At 39.6% G+C, this 22,234-nt stretch overlaps 1 protein-coding gene across 4 annotated transcripts in view; it reads left to right on the top strand.

Moving 5' to 3' along the window:
* The window catches only part of eif5b (eukaryotic translation initiation factor 5B), a 90,366-nt gene that overhangs the window by 9,540 nt on the left and 58,592 nt on the right, over positions 1-22,234 (top strand). For 3 of the 4 annotated variants that reach the window (XM_072577647.1, XM_072577648.1, XM_072577645.1), the window contains 3 exons: positions 11,564-11,665; positions 11,756-11,852; positions 13,023-13,653. In XM_072577647.1, coding sequence (XP_072433748.1) covers positions 11,564-11,665; positions 11,756-11,852; positions 13,023-13,653 — 830 coding nt within the window. The remainder of the gene's footprint in view (positions 1-11,563; positions 11,666-11,755; positions 11,853-13,022; positions 13,654-22,234) is intronic. The other variant, XM_072577646.1, reaches the window with a different exon arrangement.

The following is a 22,234-nucleotide window of genomic DNA, read 5'->3' as shown; positions in this document are numbered from 1 at the left end:
TTCTATGTTAAGAAATATAAATAAGTTCACCTTTCTATTGATAGGCTGGAATGAACCCGCACATCTTGTGACCTACATGTAGCACTTGGGTGCAGTTCCTTGCACCTTATCAGGTATTCAATCCTGCTATTAACAACATAAAAGTATTCACACGCAAGTTTTTAAACTTCTGAGCTAGCTAGAAAATTTGATGATCAAAAGGGAGGCAACGGACTGGTAGTATTAGTGGCAGACTGTTAATAAGTTGGTGACCAGAGTTCGAATCCCACTATGGCAAGTGGTGGAATTTGAATTAATTTAAAATCCTGCAATTAACAGACTAATGATGACCGTGAATTCATAGAAACAGAGAAACAGGAGGAGGCCATTCTGCCCTTCAAGCCTGCTCTGCCATTCATCACGACCATGGCTGATTATCCAACTTAATCGCCTAATTCTGCTCTCTCCCCATAACCTTTGTCCCGTTTGCCCCAAGTGCCGCCCCTTGACTACATTAAATGTTTTGGCATCAACTATTTCCTTTGGCATTGAATTCCACAGTCTCAACACACTTTGGTGAAGATATGTTTCCTCATCTCCATCTGAAATGGTCCATCCCAAGTCCTCAGACTGTGATCCCTAGTTTTGGACGCACCCACCATGGGGATCATCCTCTCTGCATCTACCATGTCTTGTCCTGTTATGATTTTATAAGTCTCTGTGAGATTCCCACCACCACCACCACCACCACCACTCGTCTGACCTCCAGCGAAAACAATCCTAACCTAGTCAATCGCTCCTCATATGTCAGTCCCGCCATCCCTGGAATCATCCAGGTAAATCTTTGTTGCACACCCTTGAGAGCAACAGTATCCTTCCTCAGAAAAGGAGACCAAAACTGCACAGTATTCTATATGTGGCCTCATCAAGGCCCTGTATAACTGAAACAATGCATCCCTGCTCCTGTACTTGAAACATCTCGCAATGAAGGCCAACGTACAAATACAATTTGCCTTTTTTACTGCCTGCTGCACCTGCATACCTACCTTCAGCGACTGGTGCACACTTCCCTCTCCCATTTTACAGCTGTTCAATCAGTAATCTGTCATCTTGTTTTTGCTTCCAAAGTGAATAACCTCACATTTATCCAAATTGTACTGCATCTGCCATTGATTTGCCCACTCACTCACCCAGTTCAGATCATGCTGAAACATCTTTGCATCCTCGTCACAGATCATTCTCCCATCCAACTTGGTATCATCTGCAAACTTTGCGATGTTGCATTTTGTTCCCTCACCCTAATCATCAATATATAGTGTGAATAGCTGAGGTCCTAGCACTGATCCCTCTGGCACCCCACTAGTTACTGCCTGCCAATTTGAAAAGGATCCATTAATTCCTACTCTTTGTTTACTCTATGCCAACCAGTTTTCTATCCATCTCAATACGCTCCCCCCAGTTCCATACGCTTTAATCTTGCACAATATCCTCTTAAGCGGGCTTTGTCAAATGCTTTCGGAAAGTCTAAATATACCTTATCAACTCTAGTAGTTACATCTTCATAGAATTCTAACAGATTTGTCAAGCATGAATTCCCCTTCATAAATTCGTGCTGTCTCTGCCACTGCTTTGTAAATGCTCTGCTATAAAATCCTTGATAATGGATTCGAGAGTTTTCCTCACTGTTGAAGTTAGTCTTATTGGTCGAGAATTCCCTGATTTCTCTACCACGTCTTTTGAATACTGGAGTAACATTAGCTACCCTCCAATCTACAGGGATTCTTCCAGGGTCTATAGAATTCTGGAAGATGACCACCAATGCAGCCACTATTTCTAGAGCCACTTTCTTAAGTGCTCTGGGATGTAGATCATCTCGCCCTAAGGATTTATCCATTTTCAATCCCATCAATTTTTCCAACACCATTTTTCTACTAATATTGATTTCCCTTAGTTCTTCTCTCTCGATAAGCTTTGCATTCTGTAACATTTCTGGTATCTGATTTGTATCCTCTTTTGTGAAGACAGAGCCAAAATATATATTCAGTTACTCAGCCATTTCTGTCTGTAGGAGACCTACATTTGTCTTCACTAACCTTATTCTCTTCACATACCAATAGAAATTCTTCGTGTCATTCATTATGTTTCCTGCAAGCTTACTTTCGCACTGTATTTTCTCTTTCTTAATCAATCCCTGGGTCCTTCTTTGCTGAGTTTTAAACAGCTCTTAATCCCCAGACATATTGTTTTTCTTAGCCAATCTGTATGCTTCTTCCTTGGTTTGGATGCAATCTCTAATTTCCTTTGTAATCCATGGATTGGCCCCTTACCCATTTTGCTTTTGTGCTGGACAGGAATAAACAGTTATTGCAGTTCCTCCATGCATTCCTTGAATGTTTGCCATTGCCTATCCACTGTCATCCCTTTCAGTAACTCTCCCCAATCTATCAATGCCAACTCACATTTCATATCTTCATAGTTTCATTTATTAAGATTCAGCAGCCTAGTCTCTGAATCAACTTTCTCACTCTCCATCTTGATACCAAAACAGTGTCAATCGTCAGAAAACCCATCTGGTTCACTAATGTTCTTCAGAGAAGGAAATCTGCCATTCTAACCTGGTCTGGAATTTGTGTGATTCCAGATTATCATCTGTCCTCTGGGCAGTTAGGGAAGACAATAAATTCTGGTCTAGCCAACGATACCCTGATCTCGTGAATGAATATTTTGGAAAAGTATCATTTAATAGTAGCCATTCTATTATATCTGGCAGCAGGGTCGACAGCATATTTCTGTTTTTTAAAATCATAGACGTTGGCAACTGCAATTTGCTCATTAATCTATTGCTCAAAGTTATGAAACAAGTCATCATTAATCTTCAGTGACAGAGGTTAAATATATAAAATGTGACACTGATAACGATCGATTTATGGTTGTTTGTGTGAGCAGGACTGAGTGTAAGAGGAAGGAATCTTGAGAAAGATTACATTGATGTATATAGATCAAGAAACCTGAGAGGAAGTGGTGCATGACTGAACAATCTAGAATTCAGGGATTGTAAAATATAAAATGTGCTATGTTTTGAACACAAGCAAAATACTGTGGATGCTGGAAAATAGAAATAAATGTTAAAATGCTGCAAATACACATTAGGTCTGACAGCATTGTGGACAGTAATAGTTCACATTTCAAGTTGTGACCTATCATCAGACTTGGAGTCAGAATCATCATAGCTTTCAAGTAGAAATATGGAAGGGAGGTTTAAACAAAACAAAAGGGAAGCTTATTAATTGGAGAAAATCATAACCTCAAAAGAAGTGGATCTTGGTAAATTGTTGGAACTGTGGCCTGTCAAGTGCTTATGCCTTGATGAGCTTCAGCCTATGATCTTAAAAAAAGCAGCTAATGATATAGTTGATACATGAGTTTTAATTTCTCAAAACATCTTTGATTCAGTGGCAGATGAAGTTCAGTTCAGATAATTTGCATTGATGAACATGGACAGACAACATAAAAGAACTGTGCAAGACTTAAGAGGGTGCAGAAGTAGTGGGATGTGGGTAGATATGTGCATAGAAATTGGCAGGAGAGCAGTTTTTAGAGCAAACAATAATCTGGACTTTATTAACAGGGTTCAAGACTAAAAAGGTTTGGCTGAACTTTTTATACGACACTTGTTACACTCCGACTGTAATTTCATGTGCAGCTCTGGGTGCCATTCTATTGTTATTGGCAACCACTCGCTAACCAGTATGATTGTCCATCTAGGAAATTCCGTGCTACTGGTCAGTTACACCACAGGAGTGATGTGAAAGTTTTGGAGAGAATCTGGGAGAGATTTACAAGAGTTGTTTCAGGGATGATATACTTCAGTTAAAATGGTCGATTGGAGAGGTTGGAACTGATCATGAAGGGAAGCAGGCTAAAAGGAGATTTAATAGAAGTTCTCAAAATCATGAGGCTGCATAGAATAGCTAGGGAGAAATTCTTCCCATTCATAAAAGGATCAAAAATGAGATGGTACAGATTTCAAGTGAATTGCAAAAGTCATAAAGGTGATTTGAGAGAACTACCTCACATGGGTCAAGTCTGGAATAAGCTGCCTAGAAATGTGGTCGAAACTGGTTTAATTGAGGCATTCAACAGCTTTAGATGATTATTTCTATTTAATGTGCAAAGATATGGGAAGCGGGCAGGGGAGAGTGGCACTAAGTCATAATTTTCATTTGCAAAGTTGCTGAAGACGGCATGGGTTGAATGGCCTTCTCCTGCACCATAATACTTCAGTGATTTTGAAGAGAAATATAAAATGGGGTGCAGCAACAAGATATCCTCTGGCACAAAGTGGCAGAGATAGAAATGTGTTTCTTTTAGAAAGATAGCACCATTCAGACGACTAATGAGTGGGTAAGTTTCTTTCAGAGAAGTAAGTACATTCATTGGAGAGTTAAGGCCTGTGCGAGCTTTGGTTTACCAATGCATTTCAGCAGTCTCTGAAAACAGTCAGTGCAAAAGAAAAGTTCTGTGTGGTGAAAGTTTAGGTGACATAGAAGAGAATATTCTACATGGCTGTTGAATGCATAAGTTAAGTGACCCCCTGGTGAGGAATAAATCAATTATGTTAACAGCTTAATGGTCTCTTGAAGAGATATGAATTAGAGACATGGTGTAGAGTGTGTACAGAAATTTGCTGTTAAGAAACCAAGTATAGCCATGCCTACTGAATAAAAGCTTTATGTGGAAACAGGCTAACTCTGAGTTTTAAGGTGAGGATAAGAAGATTGAAACTTCTTGTTGAAACACCCACCCCCCCCCCCCAGTCCTGAAGAAATTGGGCAAGAGTGCAGTGCAGACTGTTGTAGATGACTGGATTGAATCCTGCAAGCATGACCAGGATACTGCACTTCTGGATCTTATAAATTTTTCAAAATGTTAACCCGAAATGTTAACTTCTCCACCTCCTGATGCTGCCCGGCTTACTATGTTCTTCCAGCGTCCTGCTTGTCTACCCACTGGCTAATTGGCTAACACATGCTATATAAATGGGGATCAGGTCTGGAGCCTTTCTAATTTTCATTTTTAAAATTTTGGCTGAGGCCGTTATTGGACCAGCTTAGCATTGCAAGCCTTTGGTCTTAATATTGTCATTTATAAAAAGAAACACTTCTTGCACAAAATACATTCTGATATTTTTTGAAGCAGATTTTAAAAAGCTTGACATGGTCTTATTCACCTTGGTAGGTGCAAATGAACATTTCCTTTGGCTACATTAGTCAGTAGAATAAGCAGACTGAGTTGGGGAAAGGTGTAGAATAGGTTCGAGTTTATATTTGTCCTTATTATGACAAATTCCTTTGGTTATTTGTTTACGGGAAGAATGCAGTGGAAGTAACATGCTCCTTTTGGCAGGAGTGAAAAATATGTAAGTTAACTCATGCTTTATTTTTGCAGTTTGCTACTACTGTATGTATTACTTTGTGGCTCACTGCTGCCTCTCAGTGCCAAGGACCAGGGTTCAATTCCAGCCTTAAACCACTCTGACTGTGTGGAGTTTCCACATTTTCTTTGTGTTTGCATGGGTTTCCTCTGAATGCTCTGATTTCCTCCCGCAGTCCAAAGATGCGCAGGTTAGCTGGAGTGACTATGCTAAATTGCCCATAATGTCCAGGGATGTGCAGGCTAGATAGATTAGCCATGGGAAATACAGAACTACAGAGTTAGGGTAAGGGGTGTGGATCAGTGTGGACTTGATGGCCTGCTTCCACATTGCAGAGATTGATTCTGTGATTCTATGATTTTTTGATATTACAGAGTATTGTGATAATCAGAAGCTACTGATTTTCATTTTGGCTACAATTGTTTTATTGAGGTTCCATGGTGAATGAGGTGGTGCATTATGCTCTTGTAAAAGGAAATATTTTTGTATTTAAAAACAATTGGTTCCCATTTTCCCACTGAGCCCATTTTACAGGATAGGTGAGACTTGCTGTTGGAAAATGTATTCAGAAGGCTTTTGAAGGCACAGACAAAAACATGAAGATGAAATGGCTTTATTAGTGAATTGTAGAGATATGTGACAAAACAAAGCATCATGGCAGAGAGAAAGAAATGGATATCATAAGAGACACTCATCATAAGAATAATTAGTGTCAGAGAAGTCATGGTATATGAGTTGGCAGCATCTAGTTGGAGAGGATTGCTCAGAAATGGTAGAGCAAGAATGTGGATGAATTTGACAATAACACCTTGAAATTCATTCATTTGGGGAAGAGAATCAATTACACCAACTTGTATTGTGCCTCTGCTGTAGATATGCACAATTCAATATGTAAATATTCCAAGATCCAAACTGACAGAGCTCATCAAAAGTGTGGATCATGAAGCTTGCATAAGTTGATTTTTAATGGAGCCTTGGCCTGAAGTGTGGACATTGGGTAAATTAATCATTGAAATGATGTGTGTGTGAATTAGAAGATTTTTCTCCCCCAATGATCAACTGACAGTTTTGAGATGCTGAGGGAAAAAAAAAGAGATTGATCTCTCAGCAACAAATAGGGAGTTTTAGTAGCTGATAATTTGAATGCTGAGGTTCCACAACTTGTATCCACTCCTTTTTAAAAAAAATGAGTACCCTTTTAGAATAAGGCATCCTTTTTAACATATTCGAATACACCTGACAAAGAACTGTGGAGTATTTGAGAGCTAATAAATGTGTCAATTTGAAAGTGTTGAATAATTAGTGAAATCCAAGGTACTTGCAAAGTATGATTAGAAAACATTGTATTTATTCCACCCTTAAAATTATTAAGCTAACTCCAATGAGATTAGTGGGTACAGAAAGTCATGTAAAATTCATTTTATATTAAAATTAGTATATCCAAGTAAAATTAGTTTTTTGACTAATTTATTAAGCAATTTGCCAAAACCCTTAAAATGGAATTTGCCATAATTTTATTAAATTAAGTTTATATACTTAAAATAAGTATATAAAATTCAGGTATAATTACATGCATGATCTAAGATTTTCAATGCAATGTTTAATTTCCTGTTACTAAAGAAGCACTATGTAACAGACAAGCCAGGGTATGTTAACTTCTGTGTTTAAGAGTTTACTCATACATGATTTATTGCATGATATATGTAATGTCCAGACCATGGACAAGGTTCCCTAATTCATTTATAGTTACAGATGGGATACACCCAATTATTAAGCTTGAGGTGAAGAGAGATAAACCATCCAGGAGATGATTTGCTGTATAGTGGGTCATCAGCCTCTCATCTTTGTCATCACAAGAGATTGCAGTGCAGTCTGTTTAGCAATTTCTTTGACAGTTTTAGTTGATGCGTCCCTTTGATTCCATAAACAATTTTTTTTAAACTCCTGCAGCTATTGTCTCCAGTAGTCCTCTTAAAAAAAAAACACACTTCGGAATTCAGGGTGACCGTGACACACAGGATGAAATTTATGAAGTGATCTCTGTTGCCCATTGGCATCAATAATTTTAACCAATGTGCCTCATTACAACTTTTGGTCATCAACAAACTCTCAGCGAGGATCTATTCAATTAGTGTGCATCTTGTATGGGGGAAAAACAATTGCCTCAGTCACGAAAAGTCTATTTAGCAGAATTGATACAGCTGTACTTTCAAGAAAGTGTTATGGTTTGTCATTAAGGTGGCCTAAATTGTGAAGTTTCTGCCTTCGTCTTTTGATTTTTCAGTTTGGCTAAATAGTCAACAAGATGCAGTCCAAGAAAACACGTACCTTTTGAATCATCATTCATAGGCAAAGAGAGTTTGATTCAATTTTTTTTTCATTTCACAATTCACCATATCATTCAGAATTAGAGCAGACCTCTTGTCATTTTGTCATGTTACAAATTGTAATGGCTAATTGTTGTGGAGCTAGTTCCTGTTTGGCAATTAATAATTTTGACTTGGTTTCTGTTTGGCTGATTTTCTTATAAAAGTCTGCCGAAGGGTGCTTACTTTTTGAGAAGTTTGACTGTTTTCCTTCATGTTGTAAGCCAGCAGGATTGCTTTTCAGTACAGCATTCATGTATATAAATGTGGCAAATCTGTTAAATATCTAAGCTGTGCATGAATGCACCTTGAAACTGAGGCGGCAGAGGGTGACCAAGAAGGAGAGGCATCACTTTGGTGCATACATTGCAGCCTGGAAGCAGTCACCTGCACTGGAGGGAGGATCATCTGGCAACAGCCCCCCTGATCAGCAGCAGAAAGAGCATCGAGCACCAGGCAACTGAGAGGGAGAGACATTACTTCAGTACATACGTTACAGTCTGGAAGCAGTCTTCTGCACTGAAGAGCAGAACGTCATGAGCCTGATATCAAGGAGCTGGATGCATTCAGGATCATCCAAGATGCTAGGCGCTTCATGGATATGAGTGATATGGGACACCGTGCTCTACGGTCTGTTCCCCGGGGTGTGAACCGAAACGAACATCAACTGTGCCTGGAAGACCATCAACTCGATGAAAGATGCTGTTTGGTCTGCCCGAAACTTGCTGGTCTTCCAGCTCAAGGAGTTAACCTTGATGGAATGTGCCAGTTTGCAACACTCAAAGGTCCAGGACTACGTGCTGAGCGTTGCGCTGAAGCTCTGGGCAAGGCACAGTCAGGAAAGACCACTGTCCTTCTGCTGCAGAATAATGGGGATCCGTTTGGTAATTGGGCCCTGCTGATGCCGCCACGAAATTCCAAGTGGTTGAACAGTGAACATAAAGAATGGTAAATATCAACGACACAATTTGCTCTTGGAAAGTAAAGACAGTACACATCTGAATGGCATCAGCTGTACATGTACCAAAATTTTCTATGAATAAAGTATATTTTTTGAAATAAACAATTTTTAAAAAATTTAGTGAAGTTGTTGTTACATGTGGGACGGGTCTGGCCTGTTCAGCACGACTGTGCAGCGGCAGTCACCTAAGCTATCTTCCACTTTATGTGGAGACTGAAGACGGACTGTGTCCGAAGGGACACCTGTATAAAGAACTGGACAAAGTGGGGAGACAACACATCCATTACTACCCTCATCCTGATGGCCTCCTTTGTATGTGCTGCATGAAGCTGTGTGTGGATCCCCGGTATGCAAACACCATGATGAAATGTAGCTATTTAATGAAACTGTCATTTCCTGGTTGCCAACTGTAATGTCACTTGTATCTGCTGTTCAGAAGCTCATATTACTGTAAAAAAATACATTTAGCAGAAAGATTAACAAAAATCTTTAGTGTTGTCTTTGAAATCTTCAAACGTTTCTTGAAATCCTTCAATGTTCTTGACTAATCCGCTTTTTGTGGCAGAGAATTCAATAGGCTCACCACTTTCTGGATGAAGAAATTTCTCTTCATCACAGTCCTAAATTACTTATCCTGTGTCATTAGATTGTGACTCATGCTTCTAGACTCCTTCATCATTGGGAACATCCTTCCTGTGTTTACCCTGTCTGGTCATAGAGGTGTACAGCACAGGAACAGACCCTTTTGCTCCGCTTCGTCGATGCCAACCAGATATTCTGAATTTAGGGCTAGTCCCATTTGCCAGAACTTGGCCCATTATCCCTCTGAATCCTTCATATTCATATACCCATCCAGATGAATTTTAAATGTTGTAATTGTACAGCCTCTGCCACTTCCTCTGGGAGCTCATTCCATGCATGCACCAGTCTCGGCATAAGCCTATGCATTCTAGTTCTGGACTCTTCAAGCTTCCCCCCCCCCCCCGCCCACCCAACCCAGGGAAAAGGCCTTGTCTAATTATGTGGTACCTTTATTGAAAGCCTGCCAGAAAGTCCAAGTAAACCACATCCCCTGGCGTGCATTTATCAGTTCTGCCAGTTACATCCTTTTAATATTCCAGTGGATTTGAGCATAATTTCCATTTTGTTAATCCAAGCTGATTCTGTCAATTAAATGTGTTTAATTGTTACTGATTGCAATTTGCCCTGTTTCTGACTGAGGGACCTATGTTTTTCTTGACCAATCTTTTTTTCTCTGCAAAAGCTTCTGTGGTTATGTGGTTATGGTTATATTTTTCCTGTGAACTTATGCTCATTCTCTATTTCCCCACTTTAATTAATACTTTGCTAATCTAAACCTCATGTGTTCCCAATCCTCACGTGTGGTTTTTTGGCCATTTTGTATGGCCCTTTTTGTTCTAACACCATCCCAAATTTCCCTTGTTAGACGTGGTTAGCCATCTGTCCTGTTTTTATTTTTGTGCCAGACAGCATTGAACAATTGTTGCAATTCCTCCATATGCTCTTTAAATGTTTGCCTTTGTCTATTCATCATCATTCATAACGTTCACACCTCATGCCATCGTACTTTCCTTTATTTAGATTCAGGACCTACGTCTCAGAATCAACTGTTACCCTACATATTTATTGATATATATAGATTACATTAATTATACCCATCAGGGATGGGGATTCAGATCCTGTTGCATTCCCTATTAATAATGGCATTCTTGTGTAAAAATTGGTATATTGTCACCCGTCACTGTAGTAGTACCCTGGAAATCAAGCCCTGCTGTTCTCAGACTTGTCACAAAAGTTATAGGCTTTATCCACATATGTAAAATTCTCCAATTTACCTTTTTATTAGACCAAGGTTAGCAGAAAGCACAGACCAAGTTTTCTTTTCTACCCAGCTAGAATTAATATTTATTGCAAATAAATAGGTTCTAACTGCAGGTACGTAACTATGAATTGTTGACATTTAACTCCATGGGATTCACAGATGTGATTGTTTTTTCTTGCTGTTCATCAATTTCTCATCTCCAGGTACTTTACATTTCCTTGCAGGAGTCACATAGTGGCTGGTTCGCAAATTGCAGAATCTTTTAGCTACTGGTTAAAACCATAAATTTTCCATCACTGAGGGGAAAAATAAAATGGCTTTCTTTAGCCTTTTGATATTGCTATTTTTTTCCAAAGGTAAAATGAGAAACACCATCTTTCCTTCTGGTGTTCTGTTCGCACACCTTTAACTACGTAGGAGCCTCCACAGACCAATCAGCCAAATCTCATTTTTTATACACCCCCAGATATTAGCGCATCTGTAACTAACCTTCCCGCAATGCATGAAAAAGCAGCAGTGTTAGTTCATTTATTGCTTGGGTCATAATTTATCGCCCATCCCTAATTGTCTAGAGGGCAGTTGAGTTAATTACAATGCTGAGGATCTGGCGTCATAAGTAGTTTGGAGCAGATCTGATTGGTGGATTTGCTTCCCTAGAAGACATTTGATGAATCAGGAAAGTTGTTGTGACCACAAACAATGGCTGCACAGTCAACATTAGGCTTTTAACTCCAGATTTTTATTAAATTTAATTTCCCAGAACATTATCTTGGGTCTATGGATTTTTCATCTAGTGATGTAACCACTACACCACTGCCTCCTTATTTATAATGAGTGAGGGTAACTTTTTTTTTAAAAAGTGCAGCAATCTCTTTCACAATCCTTTTTCTCCCTAGCAGTTCTTTTTCCATTTCAGTCCACAATCAAAAATACAGAAAAATAAACAATACAATCTTTACATTATTTATTTTTGTTCCTAGTGCCAAGGATGATATTGATATTGATGCATTGGCAGCAGAGATTGAGGGAGCAGGAGCTCCCAAACCTAAACCAGTTAGTAAAAAGAAGAAAAAAGATTTTGAGTAAGTATTAGTTTTGGATTGCTTGTTTTTTTTTGTTTGTGTTCGCGTGTTTTCTTCTGTACTGAGTTTCTCTTTGTTCTCAAATTCCAGGGAAGATGATATACTAAAAGAAATTGAAGAACTTTCTTTAGAGATTCAAGGAACAAAGGGTCATAATGAAGCAGCCAAATCTTCAGCCAAAGTAAAGGTTTAACTTAGTTTTACCATTTTGAGAAGGGTACTTCCAGAATTGTACTTCGTTAGCTTTTGCCCTGCAGTGTTTATTATCACGAAGGGAGTGACTAATTGGCACTGATATTTTAGTTCTAGATAAACTATATTGTATGTTCTCTGATCTGAAGTTTCCAATCCCATACCCGGTATGTGCCAAATATCATTTACTTCCTTCTTTGTACCGTCACCCATTTCCACACCATCTCCAGCTGATTTACTATGAAAAATTGCTTGTATTTAATACTCCCTTTTAATGCATTAGTCAATTCTAGACATGGATTCTCCAGCCTTCTCTGAATTTGAGCTCACTTAAACTTTATCCATATTGTAACAATTTTTCTTATTCATTGGTCTGTTCTTGCTGACTCATATTAGTGTCTGATATGACATTGTCTGTTTTTAAATTCTCATTTCTGCTAAGTCCCTCTGTATCCTTAGAATCTACTACATTCGTACCTCTGCAGTTTATAAAGTTTCCTAGAATTTTCTCCTCTGCCCACTGTTGCTCTCCTCCCTTTGTCATCCCCCATTTACCATCCCACACTTTTGTCTCCATAGCTTGCCTACCTGTGTGAAAAGAATTTGGCAGAATTTCAGCACAGCACGACACTAAGTGCATTGCCCATAATGCGAAATGGGTTTGAATTCTTTTGTTCCCTCTTCATTTCTATTGACTTAATTTTTTTCATTCATCTTTAAATTTTCTAGGTTTTACTGTTCTCAATTATTTAGAAATGCCAGAAAAACATTATATCATAAAACATACAAAAGTCAGCACAAGTTTTTTTTCTGATATTCATAAGAGCTGACGGCATTAGTTTGTGTCCAGTTGCAGATGTGTACAGATATTCCAAAAGGTTAAAAAGTGTGCTTTTTTTTTTGATAATTTCAATTAGACTTAAAATCATTCCTGCACTAGCAAGATGTGTTTAGTCCCTTTTGACTTAAAAGCTGCTTTTAGTTTTAGCCATTTTGGATCTCAAACAGCACTCTAGGTCAAGATTGAATCTTAATTCTATCTGAAAAAGCCCTTTCTGCTAAATTGAATAAGTTGGCCCAGACAGGGCTGGCATAATTTTCAATTTCATGTTTTGCAATTGAATGAATGTTCAATATTTTATTCAAACTATTTTTATTCTAATAGAAAGAAGAAAAAGATGAATCTGAACCAATCAATAAAAAGCAAGATAAGAAGAAGAAGGGCCAGAAAGTCTCAAAATCTAGTTTTGAAGATGATGAAATGGAAGGTAAAGAGTTTGGGCTACCAAAAATCAAAGGTCAGAAGCAAAAATCTGAGCAATCAGATGAAGAAGAGTTCATTGAGATACCTAAAGGGAGATCCCAAAGTCTTGCACAAAAACTAGAACTTTCAGAAGGTGAGGAAGTTGATACTAAGAACTCAAAAGCAAACTCAGACAGTGATGAAGAATGCAGCGAGTTCCCTCAAAAGAACAAGAAGAATCAAAAAAGTAATCAGGCGAAGAAAGGTGAAAGTGAAGGGGAGGATGGAGGAGATTCTGCATTCAAACTAAAAACAGCTGCACAAAAGAAAGCAGAAAAGAAAGAAAGGGAGCGCAAGAAACGGGAAGAGGAAAAGGCTAAACTTCGTAAGCAGAAAGAAAAGGATGATTCTGAGCGACAGAAAAAGGAAAAAGAGCAGGAAGCTAAAACTCAGAAAGCTGAAGCTGAACTCGTTTCTAACAATGTCAGTGAGAAAATGGATGTTACTCCAACTGCTGAAGTTAAGGGAATTGAAGATACTACAGGTGCAGAAGGTACTGTTTTATATATCTGATTTATATTTGTAAAAAAACTGGTTGTTGGACCATTTATTTTTACCTTCTGAGCTATTTCCTTAAAGTATTCATTTTGAAAAAGGTCACATTTGGTTATCAAACCTTGCATTGGAAGCCAAATGGCAATAACATTTCATGGTTTTCAGTTGGTTTTCTTTTTAACAAACTAGTCAATTTCTTCTGTTCCTGTGTACAATAAGGTGAAGAATGTGGTCGCACTCTACCTGTCACTGTCTTCATGTCCCTTGTTCTTTAATTCTTTTCTTTCTAATCCTGACTCTTTTATTTTGTTTTTTTCTGCATATTTGTTTTTGTGTGTTTGTTTTTTCCATTGTCCTCTCTCTCTTTTCCTTTTGTTTTTGGCTGATGTTGTGGGGGATGTGCCATTTTGTTTGCCAAAGGCAACCAGTAGATGCAGGCAACCTTGGGAATCTGGATTTACTGGAAGTCTGGCCTTTGCCTCTAATTTTAGGAAATTTTTGCTTGCTAATGTTAGTAAATAGTTAGTGATTTAAACTTGAGAAACTAGTTATTATTGAAACCACATTGTTGGCTAACCAATAAAGTTAGATTTGCTACCAACCACGCCATGCAGCAACCCACAAGATTGTGCACAGGCCCTGTTAGAGTTAATGTTTTTAGGTGAATGTGCATCTCGGGCAACACTTAGAATCATAGAGATGTACAGCATGGAGTCAGACCCTTGGTCCAACCCGTCCATGCCGACCAGATATCCCAACCCAATCTAGTCCCACCTACCAGCACCCGGCCCATATCCCTCCAAACCCTTCCTATTCATATACCCATCCAAATGCCTCTTAAATGTTGCAATTGTACCAACCTCCACCACATCCTCTGGCAGCTCATTCCATACACGTACCACCCTCTGCATGAAAACGTTGCCCCTTAGGTCTCTTTTATATCTTTCCCCTCTCACCCTAAACCTATGCCCTCTAGTTCTGGACTCCCCGACCCCAGGGAAAAGACTTTGTCTATTTATCCTATCCATGCCCCTCATGATTTCGTAAACCTCTATAAGATCACCCCTCAGCCTCTGATGCTCTAGGGAAAACAGCCCCAGCCTGTTCAGCCTCTCCCTGTAGCTCAGCTCCTCCAACTCTGGCAACATCCTTGTGAATTTTTTCTGAACCCTTTTCAAGTTTCACAACATCTTTCCGACAGAAAGGAGACCAGAATTGGAAGCAATATTCCACAGTGGCCTAACCAATGTCCTGTACAGCCACAACATGACCTCCCAACTCCTGTACTCAATACTCTGACCAATAAATGAAAGCATACCAAACACCTTCTTCACTATCCTATCTCCCTGCAACTCCACTTTCAAGGAGCTATGAACCTGTACGCATTCCCTCGGACCTTACCATTAAGTGTATAAGTCCTGCTAAGATTTGCTTTCCCAAAATGCAGCACCTCGCATTTATCTGAATTAAACTCCATCAGCCCATTGACCCATCTGGTCCAGATCCTGTTGTAATCTGAGGTAACCCTCTTTGCTGTCCACTACACCTCCAATTTTGGTGTCATCTGCAAACTTACTAACCTCTTATGCTTGCATCTAAATCATTTTTGTAAGTGACAAAAAATAGAGGGCCCAGCACCGATCCTTATGGCACTCCACTGGTCACAGGCCTCCAGTTTGAAAAACAACCCTCCACCACCACCCTCTGTCACCCTCAAATTCACCTTTTGAGCCAGTTCTGTATCCAAATGGCTAGTTCTCCCTGTATTCCATGAGACCTAACCTTGCTAATCAGTCTCCCATGGGAAACCTTGTCGAACGCCTTGCTGAAGTCCATATAGATCACATCTTCTGCTCTGGCCTCATCAATCTTCTTTGTTACTTCTTCAAAAAACTCAATCAAGTTTGTGAGACATGATTTCCCACACACAAAGCCATGTTGACTATCCAGAATCAGTCCTTGCCTTTCCAAATACATATACATTCTGTCCCTCAGGATTCCCTCCAACAACTTGCCCACCACTGAGGTCAGACTCACCAGACTGTAGTTCCCTGGCTTGTCTTTACCATCCTTCTTCTTCAGTGGCACCACTTTTGCCAACCTCCAGTCTTCTGGCACCTCCGCTGTGACTATCGATGATACAAATATCTCAGCAAGAGGCCCAGCAATCACTTTTCTAGCTTCCCACAGAGTTCTCTGGTACACCTGATCAGGTCCTGGGGATTTATCCACCTTTAACCATTTCAAGATATCCAGCACTTTCTCCTCTGTAATCTGGACATTTTGCGAAATGTCACCATCTATTTCCCTACATTCTATATCTTCTAGCTCCTTTTCCACAGTAAATACTGATGCAAAATATTCATTTAGTATATCCCCCATTTTCTGTGGCTCCGCACAAAGGCCGCCTTGCTGATCTTTGAGGGGCCCTGTTCTATTCTCTCCCTAGTTACCCTTTTGTTCTTAATATATTTGTAAAAACCCTTTGGATTCTCCTTAATTCTATTTTCAAAAGCTATCTCATGTCCTTGTTTTGCTCTCCTGATTTCCCTCTTAAGTATACTCCTATTTTCTTTATACTCTCCTAATGATTCACTCAATCTATCCTGTCTATACCTGACATATGCTTCCTTTTTTTTCCTAACCAAACCCTCAATTTCTTTAGTCATCCAGCATTCCGTATACCTACCAGCTTTCCCTTTCACCCTGACAGGAATATACTTTCTCTGGATTCTTGATATCTCAGTTCTAAAGGCTTCCCATCAACAAATTTCTTGTGCATGCCAAAAACAATTCAAGGCTGGGTTGCAGCTCGTTTGCTGTAAATGCCGCAAGTTGAATTTTGTGGGTAGCATTGTGATCCAGACTATTGTTTCTGTGAAATGTCTGCAGTTGGAGGAGCTTAAGTTCAAATGTGTTGATCTAGAATCCCTCATGTTGTGGGCTTTCAGGGAGTGTGACGAAATACACCTTTTAACCTTTATATTTAAATAATCTTTAGAGTTATTTAATGATAGGGGTAAAGAAAAATAGCGTTCCCTCTAATTTTCCTTCCTACTGTGTGGACCTTCAAGTGGCAGTGACATCCAGAGCCTGACGTTAGTGCCAATCATTGTGTGTGCAACCTTGGAGCAGGTACCTGTATGCACAGATGCACACCTTAGTCACATCTGTGCTGTGTAGGTACAAGGATTCAGTTTGTAATGGTCGAGTCTGTGCCCTTGATTTTGGCCAACAGGGTATCCAAGGTACTTGGTACCTGCATGAAGTAGAAGAGAGACTTAATGGGGAAATTGACCATTGAATAAGGGTGCAGGAAGCTATTCAGTTGTGGTCAGCATAAAGATTTGTTGTAATGATAGGAAACCGTATACAATCAGTTCTTTTGTACCGCAATGGTTGCATTTTTGTTACAGCCAACATGCATTTTAGAAACAGCGCCCTCACTCAGTCAGTTGCGTTACAGCAAATTTGCATTGACGAAATGCGCGTTGTAACGGAAAGGCCTGTACTGCAGGGAATAAATACTGTTCTCTGAAGCTCCATTGGCGAGTTCAGAAGTTTGCTTAACTCCAAAGTGCCAGGATTAAAGATATCTGTTTGTAGATGGGCAGGATTCAGTTGTTGCGGTGCACTTGGAAACCAATGTCATGTCTAGGGTTAAGAATAATATTTTACTGAAGAATAGTAATCTTGGCATGGTTATCTAAATCATAGTCCATTTGACGTGAGGATAAACAGATTAACAATTTAAATGCAAGGCTGAAGGAATGGTGTAGAAGACAATGGTTTTGTTTTTAGGCCACACAAAGGGAGCTGTTTGTTTTTTTGGGGATAAAATTCACTTAAACTAGGCTGGCACTAGTCATAGTCACAGAAATCATTGTGTTATAGAACGCAGAAAAGGCTCTTCAGCCTATTGACAGTGTCCTGGTGAATCGAGTAACTTGGAACAGTGGATGGCGTTTTAAGCTACTTAAGCAGGCTGATGCGTGAGGATTTAGCTAAGAGTGACTTCAGAATGAGCAAAGCAATTAACGTCTTTTGGGAATGGTGTGGGGAAGAGAATCAAATCTGAAGATACTATATATCTGAATGGACACATTCACAATAAATGTAATCTGTTAATAGCATAATCGTTAATTGCTTTTGATCTACTAGTCATTTCAGAGACGTGATCGCATGATCACATTTGAAAGTTAAAATTCCTAAATGCATTCTATTTTAGAAGGAATAGGTGACATTTGATAAACAGGAGTAGCAGCCCTGGTGGGAAAGAAATGGATAAAGATGATTGTGAAAAAGGAAAAAAATTCATGAACTATAATCAGTGTCCGTTTGTAGCAAGACCTGGATAGTCTCTATGCTTGCACAGATGTTGCTTGCCACTTAAGTGCTAGGCACTGTTATCTCTAATAAACAGTGGCATTGCTATTGCTGAATGTACTACTGTCAGCATCCTTGCTGTTACTATGACAGGAAACTGAACTGGACTAGTGAAATGAATAATATTTACGGTTCAGGTCAGAGGCTCGGCTTTTTGTAGTGATTGACTTGAGCTCCACGCAAGCAACATTTAAAGCTCAGTGTCAGCCTGCAGATTGGCACCCTGTGCACCACCTTCACTCACTCTCTTTAGCCCTGACACACTGGAAGTTGTCTTTAATCTACAAGGTGCACTGCAAAATCTCCACATGCCTCCTTTGACAACCCATTCTGTGTTCTCGCCAACTAGAAGCACAAGGGCATATGTTAACCTCCAAGCCACCATCCTGATTTGTGATAATATTGTAGTTCCTTCACTGTTGCCATGTCAAACCTTGGAATTCCCTCAACAGCAATGTGGGTGAACCCTATGAATCAAGAACTCTAGTGGCTTAGGAAGAGAACTCATCACTACCATTGCTGCTGTGGTATTTAGGGTTGGGCAATAATCTGGGCCAAGCCAGCAATGCCTGAATTCTGTCAATGAACATTCTTTTTAAAAAACAAAGACACACCGAGGAGTTAAAATTATAATAGAGTCATAGAGATGTAAGGCATGGAAACAAACCCTTTGGTCCAACTCGTCCATGCTGACCAGATATCCCAACCCAATCTAGTCCCACCTGCCTGCACCCAGCCCATATCCCTCCAAACCCTTCCTATTCATATACCCATCCAAATGCCTTTTAAATGTTGCAATTGTACTAGCCTCCATCACTTGCTCTGGCATGAAAAAGTTGCCCCTTAGGTTTCTTTTATATCTTTCCCCTCTCACCCTAAACCTATGCCTTCTAGTTCTGGACTTCCCCTATCTCAGGGAAAGATTTTGTTTATTTATCCTATCCGTGCCCCTGATGATTTTGTAAACCTCTATAAGGTCACCCCTCAGCCTCTGACGCTCCAGGGAAAACAGCCCCCACCTGTTCAGCCTCTCCCTATAGCTCAAATCCTCCCAACCATGGCAACATCCTTGTAAATCTTTTATGAACCCTTTCAAGTTTCGCAACTTTCCGATAGGAAGAAGACCAGAATTGGAAGCAATATTCCAACAGTCGCCTAATGTCCTGTACAGCCGCAACATGACCTCTCTACTCCAGTACTCAATACTTTTGACCAATAAATGAAAGCATACCAAACGCCTTCTTCACTATCCTATCTACCTGCGACTCCACTTTCAAGGAGCTATGAACCTGCACTCTAAGGTCCCTTTTTCAGCAACAGTCCCTAGGACCTTAGCATTAAGTGTATAAATCCTGCTTAGATTTGCTTTCCCAAAATGCAGCACCTCGCATTTAAATTAAACTGAATTAAACTCCATCTGCCACTTCTCAGTCTATTGGCCCATCTGATCAAGATCCCGTTGTAGTCTGAGGTAACCTTCTTTGCTGTCCACTACATCTCCAATTTTGGTGTCATCTGCAAACTTAGTAACTACACGTTTTATGCTCGCATCCAAATCATCAATCCTTGTGGCACTCTACTGGTCACAGGCCTCCAATCTGAAAAACAACCCTCCACCACCACCCTCTGTCTTCTACCTTTGAGCCAGTTCTGTATCCAAATGACTAGTTCTTCTTGTATTCCGTGAGATCTAACCTTGCTAACCAGTCTCCCATGGGGAACCTTGTCAAATGCCTTACTGAAGTCCATATAGATCACATCTACTGCTCTGCCCTCATCAATCCTCTTAGAGTCATAGAGATGTACAGCACAGAAACAGACCCTTCAGTTCAACTCATCCATGCCAACCAGATATCCTGATCTAATCTAGACCCATTTGCCAGCACATGGCCCATATCTCTCTAAAACCTTCCTATTCATATGCCCATCCAGATGCCTTTTAAATGCTGTAATTGTACCAACCTCCACCACTTCCTCTGGCAGCTCATTCCATACATGCACCACCCTCTGCATGAAAAAGTTGCACCTTAGGTCCATTTTATGTCTTTCCCCTCTCACCCTAAACCTATGCCCTCTAGTTCTGCACTCCGTCACCCCAGGGAAAAGACCTTGTCTATTTATCCTATCCATGCCCCTCATGATTTTACGAACCTCACCCTCTGATGCTCAGGAAAAACAGCCCCAGTCTATTCAGCCTCGCCCTATAGTTCAAATCCTCCAATCCCGGTGACATCCTTTTACATCTTTACTGAATCCTTTCAAGTTTCACAACATCCTTCCCATGCAAATGAATAAAACATATCGTGACACTGAGGAGCTGGTCACTTAAACTCATAGTTTCCATGTCATGTGCTTCGTATGCACAAAAGTAAATCCGTTTTATACCACTCCCCTATCCCACAACCCTCATTATAATAATCAAACGCAAAGTATGATTTGCACTTTTGAGGGCTGTTTCAATTTTATGGTAAGAGTAGTAATCAGGTGATGAAATCTCAAACATAAAGCTCCAGCAAAAATTTAGTAAAGTTAACTCAGTAAAAGGCAAAGATATCTGCTCTGCTGGTTTTGTGCGCATCAGGTTTATGTGATAAAATAATTGAGGTGCAAACTATTTTAGTGCATATGCCTTGCTTTATACAAGGTTTTGGACAGTTATGTTAGCTAGTTGTGTGCTTCATAACACTGAATATTGTTCCAAGAATTTTAGCAGTTACGTTCTGCAAATGTCTTTAAAATGTAAATTTTCTTCAAATTTTCTCCTCCATCCATTACCCTGCACCCACCCTACCCTCACAGAGAATGAGAATGTTCACGGAGCTTCTGCAGTTCATGAATTGCTGATCTCTAGTTGTGATGAGATGTGGGGGTCCTCATGTAAAGTGATCATCGTGTTCCTGAAAATCATGAAATCAAATGAAACAATTTAAAGTGAAATATGGCTTCCCATAAAAATCAATGTTAAAGCCCAAGTTAGGTTTCTACAGATAGTCTTTGCTGAGAAAAGACAGTATACATGTATAAATGCTGTACCATATGTTTACTCTCAGCTGAAATAACTTTCAAGCAAAATAAATCACAAAATATAAAATAGTGTACAATCTGGTATGTCAGGGTGTTTCTAAGCAGAAAGCGTTAGTTGAGTACATTCCTCAATGTCCATATTTAAATAAAATAACTTTCAAAACAAAACTTTTTACATAAAAATACAAAATACAGAGAAAGGTCGATTATCCGAACAACACAGTCGGGAGTATTTTGTTTGAATAATTGAATGTTTAGATAATCAAATGCCGGAGAACGTAGTTTAGCCAAGCATCGGGACCTTGTGAATTTGCCCAGATAATCCAAAATTGGGATAATCAAATGCCGGATAATCAAGGTTCCTCTGTGTAGAGGACAATACAAAAGGACAAGTTTAATAAATTAAAGTTAAACATCTATCTGATCATGTTTTAATTGACTGGGCTCCATCTATTGACAGAGCTATTTTACTCAATTATACATTTTTGACCACACTTGCATGTTATAATTCTCAATCTCTCAGAAGCTCCATTACAGGTCCGTCTAGAATAAATCTTCTAATATAATACTGAGTGACTTTGGCATCCGCAATCTTATCAATTAACCATTTAGTTGTTTTCATGACATTTTTGTAATCTGAATTTAAGTCCAAATCTTTTCCAGCCGTAACTTTGCTTTAATTTACCACAGCATTTTGTTCAAATCAAATGTCTTTACAAATAACCAACTAGCCAACTTTGGCTTTGCTTTACCAATGTGACATTATTGTACCCTGGGCAAGTAAAACAGAAGAAGCCCCATGTCCTTTTCTTCAGTTGCAGATGTCGCTGGCCGGCTAACATTTATTGCCTGTCCGCAGTTGCTAGAGGTGGTGGTGGTGAGCTGCTTTCTTGAACCATTGCAATCCGCGTGCAGTTGGTAGACCCGCTATGCCCTTAAGGAGGGAATTCCAGATTTTGACTCAGTGATACTTCAAAACCATCTTATCAAGTTTGTGAGACATGATTTCTCATGCATAAAGCCATGTTGACTATCCCCAATCAGCCTTTACAAATGCATATACATCCTGTCCTTCCGGATTTCTTCCAATAACTTGCCCAATACCGACGTCAAGCTCACTGGTCTATAGTTCCCTGGCTTGTCCTTAACATCTCTTTTAAACTGTGGCA

Source organism: Chiloscyllium punctatum, chromosome 9, assembly GCF_047496795.1.
Source record: "Chiloscyllium punctatum isolate Juve2018m chromosome 9, sChiPun1.3, whole genome shotgun sequence".
Classification (NCBI taxonomy): Eukaryota; Metazoa; Chordata; class Chondrichthyes; order Orectolobiformes; family Hemiscylliidae; genus Chiloscyllium; species Chiloscyllium punctatum.
The sequence above is the reverse complement of the archived record's forward strand: the minus strand, read 5'-3'. Positions and strand labels throughout refer to the sequence as shown.